General features: G+C 32.4%; 1 protein-coding gene across 1 annotated transcript; it reads left to right on the plus strand.

Moving 5' to 3' along the window:
• The first annotated feature begins 15,492 nt into the window (after positions 1–15,492).
• LOC141703349 (uncharacterized) lies at positions 15,493–16,287 on the plus strand. Its single transcript, XM_074506889.1, has 3 exons — positions 15,493–15,677; positions 15,720–15,861; positions 15,982–16,287. Exons 1-3 carry the CDS (start codon positions 15,493–15,495, stop codon positions 16,285–16,287), a joined length of 633 nt encoding a protein of 210 aa, XP_074362990.1.
• Positions 16,288–21,553: the final 5,266 nt, after the last annotated feature.

The raw sequence follows: 21,553 nt of genomic DNA on the forward strand, positions 1-21,553 counted from the left end.
AGTACAAGTCTTTGAATCCACAATTTAAAAGTTATTACAACCCAAAATGATTACTTGATAAATTTACAGTTAATTCCATTATCTGCCACAAGTTATAATTTACATAATTGATTCTCAAAAGTAGATGGTCTGATCTACAATAGATCTACCTCTACAGCTATAGCAGCTACAACATCAACGGGAAGACGCGGGACGCTTCCCACGCGCTTGCGCTGGGTCTGCTGGAGTCTGGCCATCTTTCCTAACTGTTGTTGTGTGATGAAGAAATAAAGCAAGGGTGAGCAGCAAGCCCACCAAAATAATATGCATAATGATTTACAATATATGAGCCTACTCATAGTACTCATGAAAGTCTTGGTCAAAAGAATGACCAAGTTGATATCTTAATGCGATGAAGTCGCAAAATATTCAGTATATATATATATACATATATACTTTTCAAAATATTGGAAGTCCTCTTCCATGCATAATATACACAACGTTCCAGTTTATAACTGTATAAAAATTATCGTTGCAAGGTGATCTAATATATCTAACCTTGTCTCAACGTTTTTCTGAAATCTTTGTCATACATAAGACAATTATTAATTAGATATAAGTTTAAAAGATGAGGTTACCAAATACCCCAATATACTTATATCTTTCCCAATACTACTTGAAACTACCACCGTTCAAGTTATAATCAGTTTCAAAAGTTCATCACATAGATGAGACTACAAGACAAGATTTGAATAGAATTAAATCTTTAAAATATTATTAAAGGAAATGAAGTTATGACATACTTCATTAAGTTCTGATATATATATATATATTCATATATATCTCCCATACATTTCCTGAAACCTCTGTTATGTAAAGTATGAACAGAGTTTGAAACATCCAATGAATTTTGGAAAGGAAAAGAATTTTGGCATAAACCAGATATCTTGCTGATCAGGCAAAGATACCAATAAGTAACCTTTTCTACTAGTAGATGGATGAATCCCCCACCGGTCATCACCCTGGCCTCATAAGGACCTTGTGCTGGACCGCCACCCGGCCTCTTACGCGTTGATGGACTGCCACCCATCCACTTACACATTAATAGACCGTACCCCGGCCTGTCGCTTATGCCGACTCAATTAGATGGGCTTACTTCCCGAACATTGGGCAAGTAATCAATTCATTTACCAAACTGCAACCTTGTTGCGAATATAAAATACACCACAGAGCCGGATCCCTCAGGTTTTGAGCGAGTATTTAAATCCCCTTAAAAAGGAAGATCTTAATTATAAAAATGAGTTTTGGGATCCGCTCTAACTTTAAAAATCATTTTGAAGACTCGAAAACACTTTAAAGAGTGTTTGAAGTAAAACTGATTTAATGAAGTAAATCAGTCCCCAGAATATTTAGAAAATGACTGAATATTATTATTTAAATAATATTCCCATAAAGAATAATCTTTATAAAAATAATTGAAGTAGAAGTATTAAAACTTATACTTGAAACGAGTATTAAATAACCAAAGATATACTTATATGAAAGTACTATCTTTATTTGAATAATCGAAAATAAGTTTGATTATGACACCTTATTCTTTAATAAAATAAAGAATATATTTCAGTAATAAGCGGAGTCATAATACCTCGAATGAATATTCAAATAATATTCATTAAATAATATAAACTGAGTCATAAGCCCTCGAATGAATATTCAAATAATATTCAATAAATAATATAAAAGAGTCATAAGCCCTCGAATGAATATTCAAATAATATTCAGATAAATAAATAAAAGGGTCATAAGCCCTCGAATAAATATTCAAAATAATATTCATTTAATATAAAGGAGTCATACGCCTTCGAATAATATTCGAAATAATATTCAATAATAAAATAAAGTTAAAGTTATCGAATAAACCTTATTCGATTAATAGTTTGGAAAACTATAACCATATATATATATATAATATATATATATATATATATATCCATATCCATATATACAAAATCTACTCGGGATCCTCGACTCCCGGTTTTAGAAAATATTTTCACCTTTGGGTCCCTATACTAAGGGTATATGCAAGTTACCGCTATCCTCTAGCATAGGTATTATCAACTGAACCAATAGATATATATTTCAAGAATATGAAACAGGCATGCATATATACCATATCACATGCTACAATATATCACAAGAATTTGCTAATAACCAATATGCATTTATCGCAAGATCATGCATATCCAAATATTCATCACAACAACAGTTATAACGGGTAGAAAACTTGCCTGAGCGACTTGGGGTGATAAAAGGCTCGGGACGAGTCTGGTAACCTATAAACAACAAGTAAGTTGGAATTAAACCAAAATAACTTGTAAATCTATACTTTAACTAACTTAGACTCTAACGCTTGTTTTGCACTCACTGATTCGCTTAAGTCACTCGGGTATCCTCGGCTCCACCATTTTTAATAATTTAACCTTTATGAGTTTTAAAGCGATTCCTTCGCGAGTGTCTTACCAACTGCCTAACACACTTACCATAAATGTTTCATACATTAATTAACCCTTTTTGGTCTTTAACCTATGTTTCAAAGTAAGGCGAGGGAAAAAGTTTCGTTCGCGAAACGCCGTTACTTGAAACGGTCTTTTCTCCTAAACCGTGTATCGGAATCGAACGAACTACATATCAAAACGAAGCTCGTAACATGAGCTATCTAAACATGGCAGTGGTCATAATCTAGCAGGGGGTTCTCGGGTCCTAATGCTATGCACAAAAACAGTCCAAAGAAAATCGGACGTTACGACGGCTATGTTTACGCGATTTCCAATATTTTAAACCATTCAAAACTATCCCAAATCAACCTCAAATCCAACATACAACCAACATCCATCCTTATCACATCATAACAACCCCAACCAATTAAATTTAATCATTCATACTTATGCCTAAACTTAACTTTAATCATACTTAAGTTCTTTTAAATCAAAACCACAACATTTACCATTCCATTTCACTACCATTTCAAATCCCAAACTCTAATCAAAACAACAAGCTACAATATCATTCTACTAATCAAAATCATCTTATAATATATAGGAACCTAGGGTTTGGAGATGGTATACCTTCCTTGAAGTGGTGGGAGGAGCTAGGAAGCCTTAAGAAGCTTTGAGAAGTCTTAAGAATGCTTGGATCTTCAAGAAAAACAAGAAAAATTTCAAGTTAAAAACTTGAAAACACTATTCATTGTCTTCTTCTTTGATTAAATGAAGAAGATTGAGAAGGAATTAATAGCTTAAACTCATGATATAGTCCTAACTAAGCATGAAGATGATTAGGGAATTATCTTACCAATTTAGGAAGCTTGGATCTTTGATTTTGAATTTTTCTTGCCTTTTGAATAGTAAAAAGCCGAGAGCTTCAAGAACAAAGCCTTGGTTGCTTTTTGATTTGATGAAGAATGAATTATTTGGCTTGGTTGGTTGTAGTTTTGTGTTTGATTTAGTCAATTACCTTCTTGCCCTTGAATTTGTGTGGTTACAAAGCCACCACACCTCCTTCCTTCCCATGTCATGCTTATGTCATCCTCATGATGTCATCCTCCCTTCCTTGTCCTCTTTCAATTGGTTGGATGACATCATTCCCACTAATCCCTTTGATTAACTTCCTAATCGTTTGCCTAATGACCGCTGATCTGTTATATGGTTCGCTTAACTTTCGTTTTCGTTTATCGTTTGAAGGATCATACCCGAGATCTTATTACTTAGGTTCCCTTAACCTTTCTCAATACATTATATTCCTTTTTATGATCCTCTATTATAATCCTTTAATTTAAATCCTTTTTATCCTGTTACCTTTTTCTCAATTCTTTCCGTATCTAGTGGATTTCCGGGAAAAATCAAAGTGTTCGGATTTGGATTCTGACGATCTTTACATACACTTATATCCCATATAAAGTACTAATAAAATCTCAGAATATCCATATCAGAACCCCTACATAGTGTGGCATGAAAAGTTTTCTCATTCAGCAAAAACACTATTCATAAGGGTTTCAAAAATTTCCAAAAATTGGGGTTATTACAGTGTGTGTGGACCCCAAACTTCTGAACCGGGTTTGGAGGGCGCCACAACTATAACCTCGGCTTATAATTGATGACTACCAACTCCGTCTAATACTTGACTGCGCACCATGCAACTCGATTCAATACTCCACCTCATAATGCAAAAGTGGTATTAAAAGAAAGGTCTTGATGTGATAATTGATTTGGTTACTAGAGCTTCAGAAACGGATTCATGAATCTCCCAATATCATCAATCAAAGTTATATGATAAGTGGATTTTATATCTACTTGGAACGCTTCATTACAAGCTTAAGTTGGTGTTTTGGACTCAAGTTGTTGGTATTTCTAATGTGTTTTTGTGTTATTGCATTTCAAGCATCAGTTAAATGAAGAAATGAGCTTTTTAAAGAAATATGCTAAAAATAGATCAGAATTGGAAGCCTGGGACATTCTCAAGTTGTAGAGAATCTCTTTAGCTTCGCGTGGGCAGTTGAATCGCCTAATTCTGACAAGCAGAACTCAAGATACGGCCAAAAGAAGAATTATCAGAAAATTTCCAGAAGGTCAGCGAGGCCGCACCGGAACCAGTGCGACTTCGCCGCTGAAAACACTATTCCAGCACGGCCGCACCCAAAAATAGCACGCCCGCGCCCTGTTTCTGTACCAGAATCCTAATTTTAGTCGAAATTGAAGATTTTGAGAGTCCTGGTCATCCTGGAGCATATATATATATATCAATAAAATGACGTTTCTAACAACAAGGAGCGAGGGGAGAGCAATAAGAAGACCTAGAGAGCACGAGAAGGCTACGGAAAAGTAGACTTTTGTTTTCTTTAATATAGTTGATACTTGGATGCTTGTTTTCGATTTGTCTTTGAACCCTAGTACTCTTATATTGTTTATATCATGCTTTCATTGGAACCCATGGTGACGATGAGTTCGGTTATGAACTAATCGGTATCATGGGGTTGTAACGGATTTACTTATGGATTTCTATAGTTAATTTGTTTCAATATCTTGGTGTGTGGTGATTAATTGATATCCTAGTATTGGTTGTGCTTTTTCGTCTTATGTGCGTAGCTAACATATAAGATAACATGTTAATCTCTATTGAAGCGAAAGTGAATATAGAGGTTTAGAACTTGCCATGCTAGCATAGGTTCATGTATTTGTTATGCATGATTTTTAGGTAATTTTAACCATCTTACTTGCCCTATGTAATCACGATGGATAACTTGCGCATTAAACCATTATGTTGTCAAATTCTATAGACATATAGGGTCTCAACATAATTGGTCTCTATTCAGCTTCTATCTCTTTTGTGGAAGTCTGGTAGTAGGGTATTCGTACAACAAAAGTTGGCATTTACTAGTTTCGTGTTATCTGATTAGTTGTCATCGGCATTACATGCTAAGGTTAAGAACAATGACTTTGAATGAAGTAGTAATAAAGTTAGAATTCCATGTTTGTCTCATATAGTTAATTCAATCGCTTTTAACCTCTTAGTTAATTGCATGTTAGTTTAATCTTAGTTATAAACATCTCAACTTGTTATTGTCTTAGCGTTGAGCGATAGCTATACCATTGTTGCATATGTGCATAATCTTAACTTAACTAAAAAGAGTCTCTGTGGGAACAAATCTGATTTATATCTTATACTACTTGCGAACGCGTATACTTACGTATAATTTTAGCGCGTGTTTTCGCCCTAACATTATGCACAAGAATTTCACCCCCAAAATGTGTTCTTGAAAATTGTTTTTAATCAAAATATAAATGAAATAAAATAATTAATTAGGCTATTTATACTTTTTTAAAAATAGATACCCCAAAATCAATTAAGGGTGTTTTTATCTCATAATTAAAATAATTAGGCACAAAAATAATAATTATGGGGAATAATTTTAAAAGCAATTAAATATAAAATTTATATCAAAATTCTCCAAAAATTAAGAATTATTAAAAAATGCAAAAATGATGAATATTTGAAATGTGTATAATTCTATAAAAATAAAAACATGAATTTTGTGGGCTTTGACGTCCCGGTGGGGTCCCGGTTCGTTGATTTTTGAGAAACCGAAACGTTACCTAAATTAACAGAAAACCCTGAAAACACATATAATACATTTAAACGCATATAAAATAAGATAAAATGAGTACCTCGATAAAGAGGCTAATACACACGCGTCCAGATTGCGGACCGATTTATATAAATGCATTTTAAACACATAGCAATCAATCAAAAAAAATTCTGGTCCACACGAGAACATAAATAACAATTATTGCATGTCATATCATGGCAAATGAACATTTTTAACTTATATAAATATATAATATTTATTTATTTATCAGAAAATATTCACATAATTTTCCCGGATATTACATCCTTCCCCCCCCCCCTTAACAAGATTCTGTCCTTAAAATCAGCCTAGGAAAATAAGTGAGGATATTTGGTTCACATTTCACTTTCCAACTCCCAGGTCGATTCTTCAACCTTGGGATTCCTCCACAAGGCTCGCACTAAAGACACAGACTTATTCCCAAGAACTCTTTCCAGCCGGTCTAAAATCTGTACCAGTCGCTCTATAAAAGATAAATCTGGCTGAATCTCGATTGGCTCATATTTTATCACATGATTTGAATCAGGAAAATAACTCTTTAACATTGACACATGGAACACATTATGGATATGCTATATGTGTGGTGGTAAGGCTAGCTCGTAAGTGACTTTTCCCCCACGCTTCAAAATCTCAAAAGGGCCAACATAGCGCAGACTCAGCTTTCCTTTCTTTCCAAATCTTGATAAACCTTTACAAGGTGAATCTTCAATAGTACCGCTTTACCAACTTCAAATTCAATATCATTTCTGGAAGGATCAGCATATTTGTGTTGACGATCTTGAGCTGCCACTAATCTTTTCCGAATGAGTTCTATTTTCCTTTGTCTACTGGATCAATTTCGGACCCAAAATCTTTCTCTCACCAACTTCATCCCAACAGATTGGGGATCTGCATCTTTGGCCGTACAATGCTTCGTATGACGGCATTCCAATACTGGCATGATAATTGTTATTATAGAAAAATTTAACCAATGGCAAATTTTCGTCCCAACTCCCTTCAAAATCTAGTGCACATACCCTTATCATGTCTTCGATAGTCTGAATTATCCTTTCACTTTGACCATCTGTCTGCGGGTGATACGCGGTACTCATATTCAGCTTCGTTCTAAAACAATCTTGAAAACTTCTCCAAAATCTTGAAGTAAATCGAGGATCTTTGTCTGAAACTATGGATACTGGAACTCCATGTCGAACCACAATTTCCTTCAGGTATAACCTAACCAATTTATTCAATGAGAATCTCTCGTTGATAGGGAGAAAATGTGCTTATTTAGTCAATCTGTCAATAATAACCCAAATAGCATCGTGATTAGGCTTGGTCCTTGGTAATCCGACTACAAAATCCATCGCAAGATGTTCCCACTTCCATTTTGGAATGTCCTATGGCTGTATCAATTCACTGGGCCTTTGGTGTTCTGTTTTAAACCTTTTGCAAGTGTAACACTTACTCACCCATTCAACAATTTCTTTTTTCATGTTTGGCCACCAAAAGTTTTCTCTTAATATTCAATGTAATTATTTCATTATGATGTAATGAATAAAAATAAATATGTTAACCAGTCTTCCCACCGGTTATGATCTACTATATCATAAATAAAGAAAAATGGCTAAATGGTTAAGTTTGGCTATGTACATCACAAAAATAATATTTAACCATTCTCCGGATTTTTGCAACACGAGATCATGTCAAGCCTCCAAATCGTTCATTCTGATTGTTGAGCCTTCAAAATCATGTTTGTACGGAGCCAAGGTTCTACTCATCGGGGTAAAAAATATTTCATGCATAACACATATATATATACAATTTTATTTTGAATAAGAAGCATAATATCTCTAATTTTATTTTACCTATCCGAATATCATTCTCTATTTCATTATTTTAAAATTATTTTGAAATATACGATCAAATTGCTTTTTCATCTCTAATTGAATTAGTGATTAATTGGCCTTCAACTGCAACTCTATCGTGGTGCCATCTCAAATCTTTTATAGTTTTCTCGATCATGTATAAATACTGTAATATCATTACAGTTAATCCTCGATGAAGTAATAATTGAAAAAGTAATAACCTCTCTAAAATAATATTTTTTCCGGTCCCAACATAATGGACACAGTGTATTTTTTCTCTCGATAAAGTAATAAACTCGCTAAAGTAATATTTTTTCTTGGTCCCGACACTATTACTTTAAAGAGATTTAACTATATAATAGGAAAGTACCGCAAATGTTTTCGCAAGAACTTCTACTTTTAGGATCTTTTTGCACTTTTTATCGATCTACGTTTCATATATGACATAGTTTCTTGTTGTTATGTTCTTGTAAAATAACATGCAATCTTTCTCTCAAGTATCAATCTCTTCATATATCATATTCAATTCTTTAACATATTTCGTACTGTATAATACTACTAGGGAAATTTGTGAAACATTTGGTCATACTAATATAATGAGGTGAATCAAGTTATCAATTCCATTCTTACTGTAGTTATGCTTGTTTTTTGAATTAGACGGCTTCATTACGAACTCTAGTGTCAAGAAATTTTTAGAGAATTGGTTCAAAAGAAATATTCACCATCTTGTAAAAAAGGTGTGATGTTTCCTTTAGTTTTTCAGAAAATCCTCACAATGCTCAAAATATGTTAGGAGGAATACACACACAAATATTTGAGATTCAATATACCAAGATTGAGTACGTACACAATATATATGACGGGGAAAACCCACATCCCAACTTGTGTTATTAATCAAAAATAGTTATAAATAGTACAATCAATACATATCAGGTGTTCAAACCAAATAAGGATGCCAAAGCCTAATAATACTTAACCATTCGCTATCGAGCGATACTTTAATCTACATCTTAGACAGTCCTTTCATTAATCAAACACAACATGACTATGTATTTATAGTCTTATAAAACTTAGCCACCAAGTCTTCACGTACTTGTTATGCAAGCCTTCATTTCTTGATGTCTAATCTCCAACTTTGTGACCAACACATACCATATATAATAATTATTTACATGCAATTATTTTCCAACCCAATTAATTTAATAATTTTCTACCCATACAATTATTACTCAATTATGTCTTGTATTGCCATGCCCATACAATCTATTGGATTGAACCCTGACAATCATCCCCTATAACCCAATACTCCGGATCAGGTTAAACATTAACCATAAAATATCAACGCCCATTTGCCGATGCCTCCTGTTGAACAAGAATCTCTTGATCTCGTTCTTTCAAATTTTCAGAATCACTAAAACATGTATAATGACCTCCAAATTACCGTTCTTCATCATGACGACATATTCATCCACAAAGTCACCTGCATTAACTAAGAATGCTCCTTTCATCATTCAGTCACCCGATCTTGGCTTTCAAAATCCTTCGACCACCTGAAGAATAACAATAACATCATCCAAAATATTCACCTGGTTGATCAAGCCACTGAAATAATTGCGAGGATCTCTTCCATTTTCTTTTATCCTGAGTCTGAACAAATTGATCTACGGTGCAAGCCAACCGCTAAACCACACGTAACTTTCTTCCCATGGCAATCTTTCTCATCCTGTTGTACGCACTCATTCATATCTCGCCCCTCGACAATATTTCTCCCAATGACAATCTATAGTTTACCATTGAATGATGTCGTGTTGATAAAATCAATTTTCACATTGTCTTCTTCTTCAAGATATTCTATAAAAAATGATAAATATATCCATTAACTTTGTATTCTTATATTAAGTATTTTTTTTCTAATTATATCCATTGTGACTAATCCAATTACGATCGAATGCCATCTACAAACAAATGTGAACACCATGATATTACTGATATTAAGTGAATGCATTTTCATAAAATTGAAAATTAATTACCAATATAATCATAAATAACTAATAACATATTAAATTTTTACGAACATATTTCATTGATTATCATATTATTACGGTCGACATACATATTAGTAAAAAAATAATAAAGTCGATTTTACCACAAAATTAAAGTTACCGGAACTATTCATACATAAACAAATGAAAAACAACTATTCCTAATAATTATACTAATAATAATCAAAATAATTACATATAAAATTTACAGAACATAATAAATAAATGATGAACTAAAACTTACATGTATTTCAAGATTTAGGATGTTCACATGAATGTAATATGTGAAAAAAAAGAGAGAAAAAATTATGAAAGGAGGAAAATATGCACAAAAATGGCTACCAGAAAATAAGAGGTAGGGTTGAAAAAATGGAGACAACATAACTCAACCATATTTAGACATATTAAGTGACACGATTAATACGACCAGAAACTGTCGAATTTAAATTTTAGCTGATGTCGGTGAAATTATTATATTCGATTGAAAGCCACCCAATTATTAAATTTTCAAACAGAAATCGTCGAAGATAATTATATGCAACAAGATCCAATCATATTTACATTTAAATTCTGAACATCAACATAACAACATTAATAAAAATTATAATTAAATTATAAATCGAACCCTAGTGAATATAGTAAATCTGAAATTTATAGCACATTAACTATATTTTAAATCATAGATTCTTATAGCAATTTAAGAAGTTTTTCTTAACTGCTACCTAATATCCTTGTATATATACGTATGTGTCATAATATTCACCAAAATTTTGAAATTTTGAAATAACTTTTAAAATTTTCAGAAAAATAGTAAAATTCAAAGAGATATGGTCACATCACCCAAATGTAAAATTCAAAGAGATATGGTCACATCACCCAGATTCAACCAAATAGTTCTGCAAAATCCTACTAATATCTTCTCTCCGTTTCGTGTCTCATGTGCCTGAGGAGGGTAACTTTTTGGAAAAAAATGATTTCTTATACTCTAACACCATCACCATTACGGTTCCATTCAACCCTTGTTACATATTGAATTCTCAGTGATCAGAAGAAGTTCAGGATCTGGCTGTTCGGGTGTCATCAGTATCTGATGTGTCGTCAGGATTTGACACATCATCAACATTTGGATGTCATCAGTATTTGAAGACAGTCAGTTTAGAAGATTTGTTATGTTCCTTGTATTGTGGAGCAGATATCTTTTACGTTTGAGTTATAGGACTTTATCTATCCAGTTGAAGACATGTATCAGTTTCAGTTAGCTTTTGATAATGCATATCTTAGATTGATTTGTTGTAACTGTGTAGTATATAAACACAGTTTAGGTCATCACGTAGTGTATCGATCTCAAGTATCATTCGACCTAGCAGCTCTCAAGAACATCAGTATTTCTTGAGAGAGTTTTATAACAGTTTTTATCAGATATATAAAAAACTGTTATATTTTATTACTTGTTCGAAACATTTATACAATTGTATCCAACCCCCCTTAAACAATTGTATCTTCACTGGGCAACAACCCTCTATCAAGAGACTCTTCTATTCTATGCATAACAAATTAAATCCTTATTTACATTTTCCTGTATCTCTTTTCGACATCACCACCTTTTCTATTTCATATTTTCATTCTAATTTTTAGTTCTTTTCAATGCAAATTATCAATAAACATACACATCCACATAAAACAATTATCATCTTTTCGTACACATAAATGCCTTTAAAACAAGAACCTTTGTTGGATGGATAGGGACGAGGATAGATGAAGGCAGTGCACATATGTAGAGAGGATTTATACTGTTGATGACTTGGTGTCGTACATCCAATTTGGTTGTGCCTCTGAGAGACAAAATGGGGAACAGGGGTGCGGGAACATAAATCATGATTAAAGTGAAACAAAACTAGATATTGGTTTGATTATATAATGGTGATAATGAAAATATCTTCGAGTTCAATGAAACAACATATTGATGCGATTGAGATAAGCAGTGATCATGTAAGTTTTGGAATAAGGACTCTACGATATGTATATTCCAGTTTATTATTATGTACTATATATGTGTGTGTGTGTGTGTGTTTGTGTGTGTGTACTAGATTTCCATATTTATTAAAAGGTATGCATTCTTAAACATCCAAATTTAAGTATAACTATACATGCATTTGTGTTGCTTGATCAGTTTGTACGTAATTATATATCACCACTATTTTATCGTGCACCGAGGGTATTCATGGAAATTCTCTCCCTCCTCTTTCAGAGTGGTGGCATGGTTTGCGTACATCTTCTACATATCCTCCTGAGACCCTACTCTAAGCGGGATATAGTAAGTATGTTTTGTGTTTTGGTACCCAAATTCAACCAAATTAGCCTACACAGATGTTTAAATAGTTTTAATTACTTTTTAGCGATAATGTTGTCCCTTTGTAGTAAATTCAGAAAAAGAAGGCGGCAATTATCCCGCCAATGCAAAATCTTAATTAGACTGATTCCGGTTGAATATAGTGTTTCAAAATCAAAGTTTAGGCGAGCCTTTTTCTTCCTTTTTCGGATAAATTTAAATTCGCCAGAATTTTTTATTAGATTTGTTTTCTGAGTGGTTTTAAACTCAACCATTTTTTATTAATTATACTTATCAGGCAAACCTTAATATGGTGATTTTTTAAAATAATGTTAAGGTTAATGTTATTTCGAATAACATGGATATTGAAGTTTTTTTTGGCTTATAACTTATCATCAAAAGAGAATGACAGGAATTTGGAGAACTGATCTTATAATAAAGATGGTCTTATCAGTTAGGATGTTCTTAGAATTCTTGACAATGGTTATCTTAAATCATTTGACAATGTGGTCATTGTATTGTGTATACAAAAGATGTTCTGGAGAGTGCTTTTAAGGCTCTTTTGGTGAACTTTCACTTATGTTTTAGTTAATAATGTTTTAGTTGATAAATTATACCAAAGAAAGTGAAGTATTGGGGAATAATTATGTCATATTAGAGAAGCAAATGTGGCTTAGAGGGCAGGAGTATGTTAGATTAGATAGAAAAATATGGCTTAGTATATTGGTCTTTATTCTTTCCATTTTCATATGTTGTGTATGATTGGGATAAATTAAATATAATGAATGTGTTTTTCAAGGATAAATATTTAAATTTTCAAAATTTTTATTCTTTAACTCCATCCATTCTTGACTACCTAAATTTATTTAAACAACCCTTCCCCAATTTGAGAATAAAAATTTTGCATATATAGTTTTTTTTCCAAATCTTCTCTCCAACTCACAATTATTTCCTTTATTATCATCCCATCCATTTCACTTTATTTCACCCAAATAAATATTATACTTTTGGTAGATTGGCTATTGGTCCATCTTTAATATAATTTCCTCAACTTAGATAATGAATCTAAATATTTCATTGATTATGACTTGGGTACCAAAATAATTTTTCTTTTATTTTTTCTAGTAATTAATAACAAATAGTGAATTTTAATTTTATGAGTGACATGATGTATATACACCCCACTCTCATTATTATTAGCATGCCACCCACATTATTATAAAAAAATTATATTATAAATGGATTTTTTAGGGATTTTTGACATTTACCCTATATTATAAACTTTATAAAAAAATTTGTTTATTGGCAAAAAATATTTTTGATATAAATAGCCAGAGACTTGTAATATTAATTTACTATTTTACTATACCTACCTATCAAATGAAATAAAAATGCATGGATATTAGATTTTGATTTATAAGATATTACAGGACATAAGTCTTATAAAACAATTTTCGGTCATGCTCAAATAATTTCATTAAAATTACTAATAATTGAAATAAGTTAGCATCTATTTAGAATTTAAATCACGTTAATATTCAATTCGATATATGATTTTTTGGAAGTTTTATATGTAGCACCAACATATTTTCAAAATTCATCTTATTCATCTTTAAAATTACTAATAATTGAAATAAGTTAGCATCTTTTTCTTGGGTTTTTTTTGTGAAACTTTTGCTTGGGTTTTCTATGGTTTAAACTTTAAAGTCGTGATCTAAGCAGTTATCGGAGCAGTTAGCACTATCATTTTATGTCATGTTACTGTGGTCTACTGGGGAAGTTATCACAGAAATTAAATTACAGTACCCGCACTATATCTTCATTGAAACTCTAAGAAGTAGTGCCGAGTTCCCCCATAGAATTATCAGTCTGTGATTCATTCACAAATTCTTCAGTTTTGCGTGTTGCTTGAGATACAAGGGTTGGTATTGTGGGTGTTTCATTGCTGTTGGGTACTTTTTAAGAAGATATATACATCATATACATCTTGTCTGGGTGGATCTCTAAAGAAAAACTAGTGACTTGCGACAGTCACTTTCGGTATTGTATCTTATAATTTATTCATTATTCTTAATTTTATGTGTCGTTTATTGTGTTTATTTAGTTTTTTTCTTGTAAGTGATGTAATTTCATTCATGACAACTTCTAGTAGCGGTGTTTTGGAGAGTAGAGGAGGAATAGAGAGGTCGTTGATTCTATCTTTAGGGTAGGTTCTTTGAATGTAGGTACTCTTACTGGGAAGTTTTTGGAACTTGTCGATGGGTTAAAGAAAAGACATGTTAATGCAATTTGTGTGTAAGAAACTAAGTGGAAGGCTGAAAAGACAAAGGAAGCCAATGGATTTAAACTATGGTATTCAGGTGTTGTAACCAATAGGAATAATGTTGGTATTATGTTAAGTACACAACTGAGGAATAATGTAGTGGAGGTGATTCGATTTAATGGCCATATTGGAGAGCATTCTGATGGATATGTTGTTACTCATGGGGGTTTGGATATGGTATAAGGAATAAAGGTGGGTGTACTCTTTTAGAATTTGCATTAGCTCATGAATTAATGACAGTTAAATCTTGTTTCAAAAAGAGGGATGCTCATTTAATTACTTTTAAGAGTGGAGGTTGTAGCATACAAATAGATTATTTTCTAACGAGAAGATGCAACAAAAATTACAAAGATTGTAAAGTGATTCCGGAGGAGATGTGTGCTACACAACATCGTTTGTTGGTAATGGATATTTTTATGAGGAGAAAGATAACAGTAGGTATTCAGGAGATGACGCCGCGTATTTTATGAAAAAATATGAGGGGTGAAAGAGTACGGATTTTCAAGGAAAGAATTGATTTGGAACAAAGAAGCTTTGTTGGGGAAGATGTAAACCAAATATGGAATCATTTAGCTTCTTTAATTAGGGGTGTGGCTAAAAATATGTTAGGAATCACCTCGGGGAAAATTCATGATCAAAAAGAGGCTTGGTGGTGAAATGAGGATGTGCAAGATCGAGTAAAAGTTAAACAAGCACGCTTTAAGGAGTTTATATGCTGCAATGAACAAGAGGAATTTGATACAAAGAAAATTCCCTACAAGGAAGCAAAACGTCTAGCAAAAGGGGCTGTGATGGAGCTGAAGGATAAGGCTTATGAAGAAATGTATATAGGTATACCTACAAATGAGGGAGCAAATGGAATTTATAAACTAACAAAGGCTCGAGAAAGGAGACAACGAGATTTGGGATTTGTCAGATTTATTAAGGATAAAAATGCATGCGTGCTAGTTAAGGATAATGATATTAAATGTAGATGGTATCACTTTTTCAGATAATTATTTAACGAGTCTTGTATAAGTGGAGAGGAGACTGAGTGGGAATCAGTTCGTCAATCGCATTGCGATTCTAATATACAACCAATAAATGGTGAAGAAATTGAGTTGGCATTAAGGAAGATGGGTAAAGGTAAAGCCACTAGTCCAGACGAAATCCCTATAGAGGTATGGTGGTGTTTAGGTAAGGAGGGCGAGTGGTGGTTGACTCAACTCTTCAATCTTATTTTTCGGACTGGTAAGGTACCACATGAGTGTAAGCTTAATATGGTTATTCCTATTTACAAGAATAAGAGTGATGCGCAGAATTGTAGTAATTTTCGTGGTATTAAACTTTTAAGTCATACTATTAAATTATGGGAGCAAGTGATTGAAATTAGGCTTAGAAGCAAGGTTACAGTGTCTGAAAATCAATTTGGTTTCATGCCTGGAAGGTCGACAATGGAGGCGATTCATCTTCTTAGGCATTTAATGGAGAAATTTAGGGAACGTAGGACGGACCTGCACATGGTGTTTATAGATTTGAAAAAAGCTTATGATAGTGTTTCACGCAACATAATTTGGACAAGTTTAGAGAGTAAAGGTGTGTCCTAGATATATGTGAGGGCAATTCAAGAAATGTATTCTAAAGTATTGACTTGTGTCATGACACGTGTCGGTGATACTCAATATTTTCCGGTCAAGATAGGACTTCATCAAGGATCATCATTAAGTCCATTTTTATTCGCAATAATTATAGATGTACTCACTAGAGGAATCCAGGATATTGTACCGTGGTGCATGCTTTTTGCGGATGAAATAGTTATTATTTATGAGAAAAAGTCGGAGATTTATGAGAAGTTAGAATAATGGAGAGTAATATTGGAGACTTCGGGTTTGCCTGTTAGTCATTAAAAAACTGAATACATGTGGTGTAATTTTAGTAACGAATCGGATGAAGAGGGGGTTAATGTTTGAATTCGAGAGCATTTATTAGTTTCGAAAGAAATTTTTAAGTATTTGGGATCTATGATTCATAAAGATGGTAAGATAAATGTCAATGTTACTCATTGTATCCAATCTGGATGGTTAAAGTGGAGGGCTACTTCAGGAGTACTGTGTGATAAAAAGATTTCTTTAAAATTAAAAGGAAGATTTTATCGAAGGGCGATTAGACCAGCTTTATTGTATAGGGCAGAATGTTGGGCGGGAATGAAGGCCCAAGAACAACGCCTAGAGGTAGCAGAAATGAGGATGTTGCGTTGGATTTGTGGCCGCACCTTGTTAGATAGATTGTCGATGGGTTTTTTCAGAAGGCAATTAAGAGTTGCATCTATAATAAAAAAAAAGTAAGGGAATGTAGACTGTGATGGTTTGGACATGTTCGGAGGAGGCGTATAACGTCTCCAGTGCAGAGAGTTGAAGGTTTAGTGTTGTCGGGTGTGAGAAGGAAAGGAGGACCGAGAAGAACGTGGGATAATTCACTAGATTTGCATTGTTTAAACCTTTGGGGGATATGATATTAGATAGAAGGTCTTGGAGACGTCGAATTAGAGTGGTTGATTAACTTAAGGGATAAATTGATCTTGTATTTTGAGAGGTTAAGTAGAATACAGTGTTAGTAACATATAATGTCAGTTTATTCATTCTGTTAAGGAACTTAAATCTATTATTATTGTATTCTGGGTTTCAAACATTATTGGCACTAATCATTTTTTGGTAGATACAATGTCTTGTCTTTTTTGAACAGGGAGTTATTTGATTTACATATTAGAAGTTCTGCGAGTGTTCTTAACCAAGATTGGGTTGAAGATATCAAAAATGTTTTTATGTGTGATAAAAGTGACTACAAACAGTCACTATTCGGTATTGCGTATTATATCTTCTTATAGTTATATTCTATATTTACACATGTTCACACAAGCCGGGGGTCTTTTGGAAAACAACATCTTCGTTCTTTTGAATGAGGGGAAGGCTGCGTACATCAAACCCTCCCCGGACCCTGCTTCTGCGGGATATACTGGGTACGTTTGGTTTGGTTTGGTATCTTATTCATCTTTATCAGATTAAATTTCCGGTAGATATGCATAATATCATGTAGTTATTTATACGCTATTATCTCAACATTGTTTCAGATTTTCTACATTGTAACAAAAGTATAGCCTGTTCTTTTAAAAGTACTTAAGATACTTTTAAAAATACTTAAGATACAGTTTACATTCAATATTATGTTTTTAATGGAAAAGTATTGTAAATTTTTACAAACAGAAGATATCATATATTTTGTATATCATAAGTGTTACATTTATTTTGAAATGTATCCTATGTTCTTACTCAAAAACTAAAATACCATTTTTATATGTACGTTTCTTACCTTTAAGATATTTCATAATTATTGAAAAGCATTATATATTCTTAAAGGACTAATATGATATATCATATATGATTCTTTTTATATTTAAGATCTTTCATAATTATTGAAAAGCATTATATATTCTTAAAGGATTAGTATGATATATCATATATACAGTTGTATAAGTTGAATATTTATTGAGAGATTTATATAATCTTGAAGATATTAATTCTTAAATGCTAACGACACTATAAATATCCAAAAGTAGAGATGTCTCTTTCATCTTATGGTCACCTATTTTTTATTCACCTGAGCAGCTGTTCTATTTGAGTTATATATTTTTCTTTACTTCCTTTCTTTTCACTTTTTCATTTTCTTCCATGGCTATTAACGTAAACTGGGATAATGTTCCCTCTCAGTTGCTTCAAATTATAGGGGGTAAGATTTGTTCAGCTAACGATTTCATAAGATTTTCTGCTGTAAGTAAAACTTGGCAATCAGTCATGTCCGAAAGGAGGGAAGCTGAGAAGGCATTAATGATGGTTTCACCTGAGTCTCCTCTCCTCCTCCTGGCTGAAGAAGTACAAAGAGGGTTACTAAGTTGCGATATCAATAGCGATGAAGATGAAAATGGATACGAGGAGGAGAACGTGGATGAGGAGATGGAAGAGAGCGAAGAGGGCGAGGAAGAGAGTGAAGATGAGGACGATGATGAGGATGATTTTGGAGATGAAGGCGAGGAGGTCGATGAGTTTATTGATGATGAGGACATAGAGATCAACGAGGAGGGACGCGCGGACCAAGAGATGGAGGTTGGCCAAGACGAGGGTTTTGAAGACATCTGGAATGATCGATACCAGTACATGAAAAGGTATTATCGGACCTCAGTTTTTACTGCTCGTGGAATATATAGTCTTTCAACAGAAAAGCTATATACCATTGAGTTACCAGAGGCGGCTGGAAAATTGGTTTTGGGAACAAAGAAAGGATGGATGCTAACATTAGGAAAAAGTTTCGAAACAAGTCTATTACATCCTTTATTAAGACAAGAAGTTTCACTTCCAAGTATGCGTGTAGTTCGAGTTGGGAATGAGGACATCACATATAAAGGAGTGTTTTTAAATTATATTCGAAAAGCTTCCATGTGTTCCGGAGTGCAACCGAATGAAAACGTACTTTTCAATGATAGGCCTGATCCTATAATAATGATTATTTATGGAGAACAAGGATATTTGGCATTTGCTAGACCTGGAGACGAAGTGTGGACAAAGGTGGACGTTCCATGGGAGGGCGCCTACACAGATATTGCTTACCATAGGGGAAAATTTTATAGCGTCAACTGTAAAGGATCCACATTTGTGTGTCATGTTATTGATTACTACACAAATGGAAGACAGGCTACAGGAAAAAAAGTTGCAGACTGTCCGGTAACCGAACCTGTAGACAATGATTTTGTTGAAAAGTATTTGGTCGAATCAGGATGTCATTTGTGGTTGCTTTTGCGCCTACGTACAATCAAACTTTCTGATTTAAGATTGAGATATGGTACGACCCGCTTCTTGGTTTGGAAATTAGAAGAAGATGTTTCACAGAATGGCCTTGAAACTCGAAATACTTGGATTCAAATGAACAACCTAGACAACAAGGCATTCTTTATTGGGAGAAATTCTTCTGTATCGCTGCCATCTTCGGGCTGCATAAGTCCGAATTGCATATATTTTACTGATGATGCGAGGGAGTTATACTTCCCTGACGGAGGAGGCCACGATATGGGGGTCTTTAATGTGGAGAGTGGTACCATTGTACCACATTTTGAAGGGAAATCCTTACACCCTTTCTCTCCTCCACTCTGGTGTATTTGAATCTTATCAGATGTATAGATGTACATCTAGAGTTCAAACATATTTTTGATGCTTCGTTATGCTGTTGCATAATATTTCTTGTTCAACCATTATTTTCTGTACGCTTTAATGAAGTTGTTTGTTTTACAAAGCTGGTAAAAGTTTTTGTTCCCGTATCTTGTTTGTCATTCTGTGTCCCTTCAGGTTTGCTTAATAAGAATTTAAACTAAATATTTTTTTCTTTTTGGGAAAAAATGTAATTTTAAAACTTAAAATGGTATTTGCTTGTATATATATACATTTAGGGATTGGCTCGAATTTAAGGAATATTGCATTCTTCTGTTTAAAATAATTTTAATTTTGTAGATAGATGTTTATCTTTTATGCCTCCAAATAAATATATTGTTTATCTTCTGGACTGAGCATTTTATTAGATATTGCATTTGATGGTCTACTTAATAATTTAACTTAATTAGGGGTTCATATTATAAATATTATAATTAACTGACATTTCATAGAACTTACAAGAGTTAGCCATTAAATTAATTAGAAGTACTTGATGGCAATAGCATAATAGAAAATGTTCAATGGAGATTTTTCCATTAAATCTTATACTAACTTATAACTTGTTGGGGTGCAAGAATTGCTTTTAATTCGGAATAAATTTGAATAATATATTTATCTTAATAATTTTTGTATTTTAATATATATTTTTTCAATAATTAGAAACTAAATTATATGAGATAAGAAGTTATAATAATGTAAGTGTTATGGTATATTAAGTCCTTACTAAAAATTGATAATATATAAAGACTAAGTAAAAATATATTAAACCAATGGACACCAACCTTGAAACCTTGTACGTTTAGAATTATAGTTTAGAATATAAAAAATATATAAATTATAACAAGATAACGAATATAAATATTTGACTATAAAATGTTGACTATATTTGAACATACCTTAGATATTAATTAAAAGAGAAAGTATAGTGATACTTAAGAAGATTAAAAAAACTTACAAAAAAATTCTCATATTTTTTGTTCTAAATTTTCTCAATTTTTCTCAACTTTATGTTTATAACAAAAGTGATGAAAAATGAAAAAAATATGTTTCAAGACCTATACATTCATAAAAATGAAAACATGTTCAATATTGAATCAATTTTCTATTTTCTAATTTCAAATATTCAATTATTTTCTATTTTCTAACTATCACAAATTATGATTATTTATATCAACAATAAATAATACTAACATACAATAGCCTTTAGAATTATATGAAAATTTAGTTAATACACTAAGACGGGATGATATTTTGTCTTTTATATAATATTATAAATCTTATGTTAAAAATAGAGAGAAAAATATAAAAGAGTTTAATATGATTCATTATTATAATTTATAAGTTATATGTAATAAAATGAATTACCAATGATTATGCAATTCAATTTAATAAATTATACTATATCAATTATGTTTGTTGTGTGCCATTTATATGTACACATTATAAGCATATATTTTTTTCTATTGGTACTTGTATACTTATTTTATGTAGTCAAATTTTATATTAAATTTAAAGGCAATAGATGTATGTTTTTAATGCATTTTTGGAAGTTATATATAATTTGTTTTAATGCTTTTTACCAAAAATGATGTTTTACTAAAGTAAATACTATATTATAGGT

Source organism: Apium graveolens, unplaced genomic scaffold (assembly GCF_009905375.1).
Source record: "Apium graveolens cultivar Ventura unplaced genomic scaffold, ASM990537v1 ctg654, whole genome shotgun sequence".
Classification (NCBI taxonomy): domain Eukaryota; kingdom Viridiplantae; phylum Streptophyta; class Magnoliopsida; order Apiales; family Apiaceae; genus Apium; species Apium graveolens.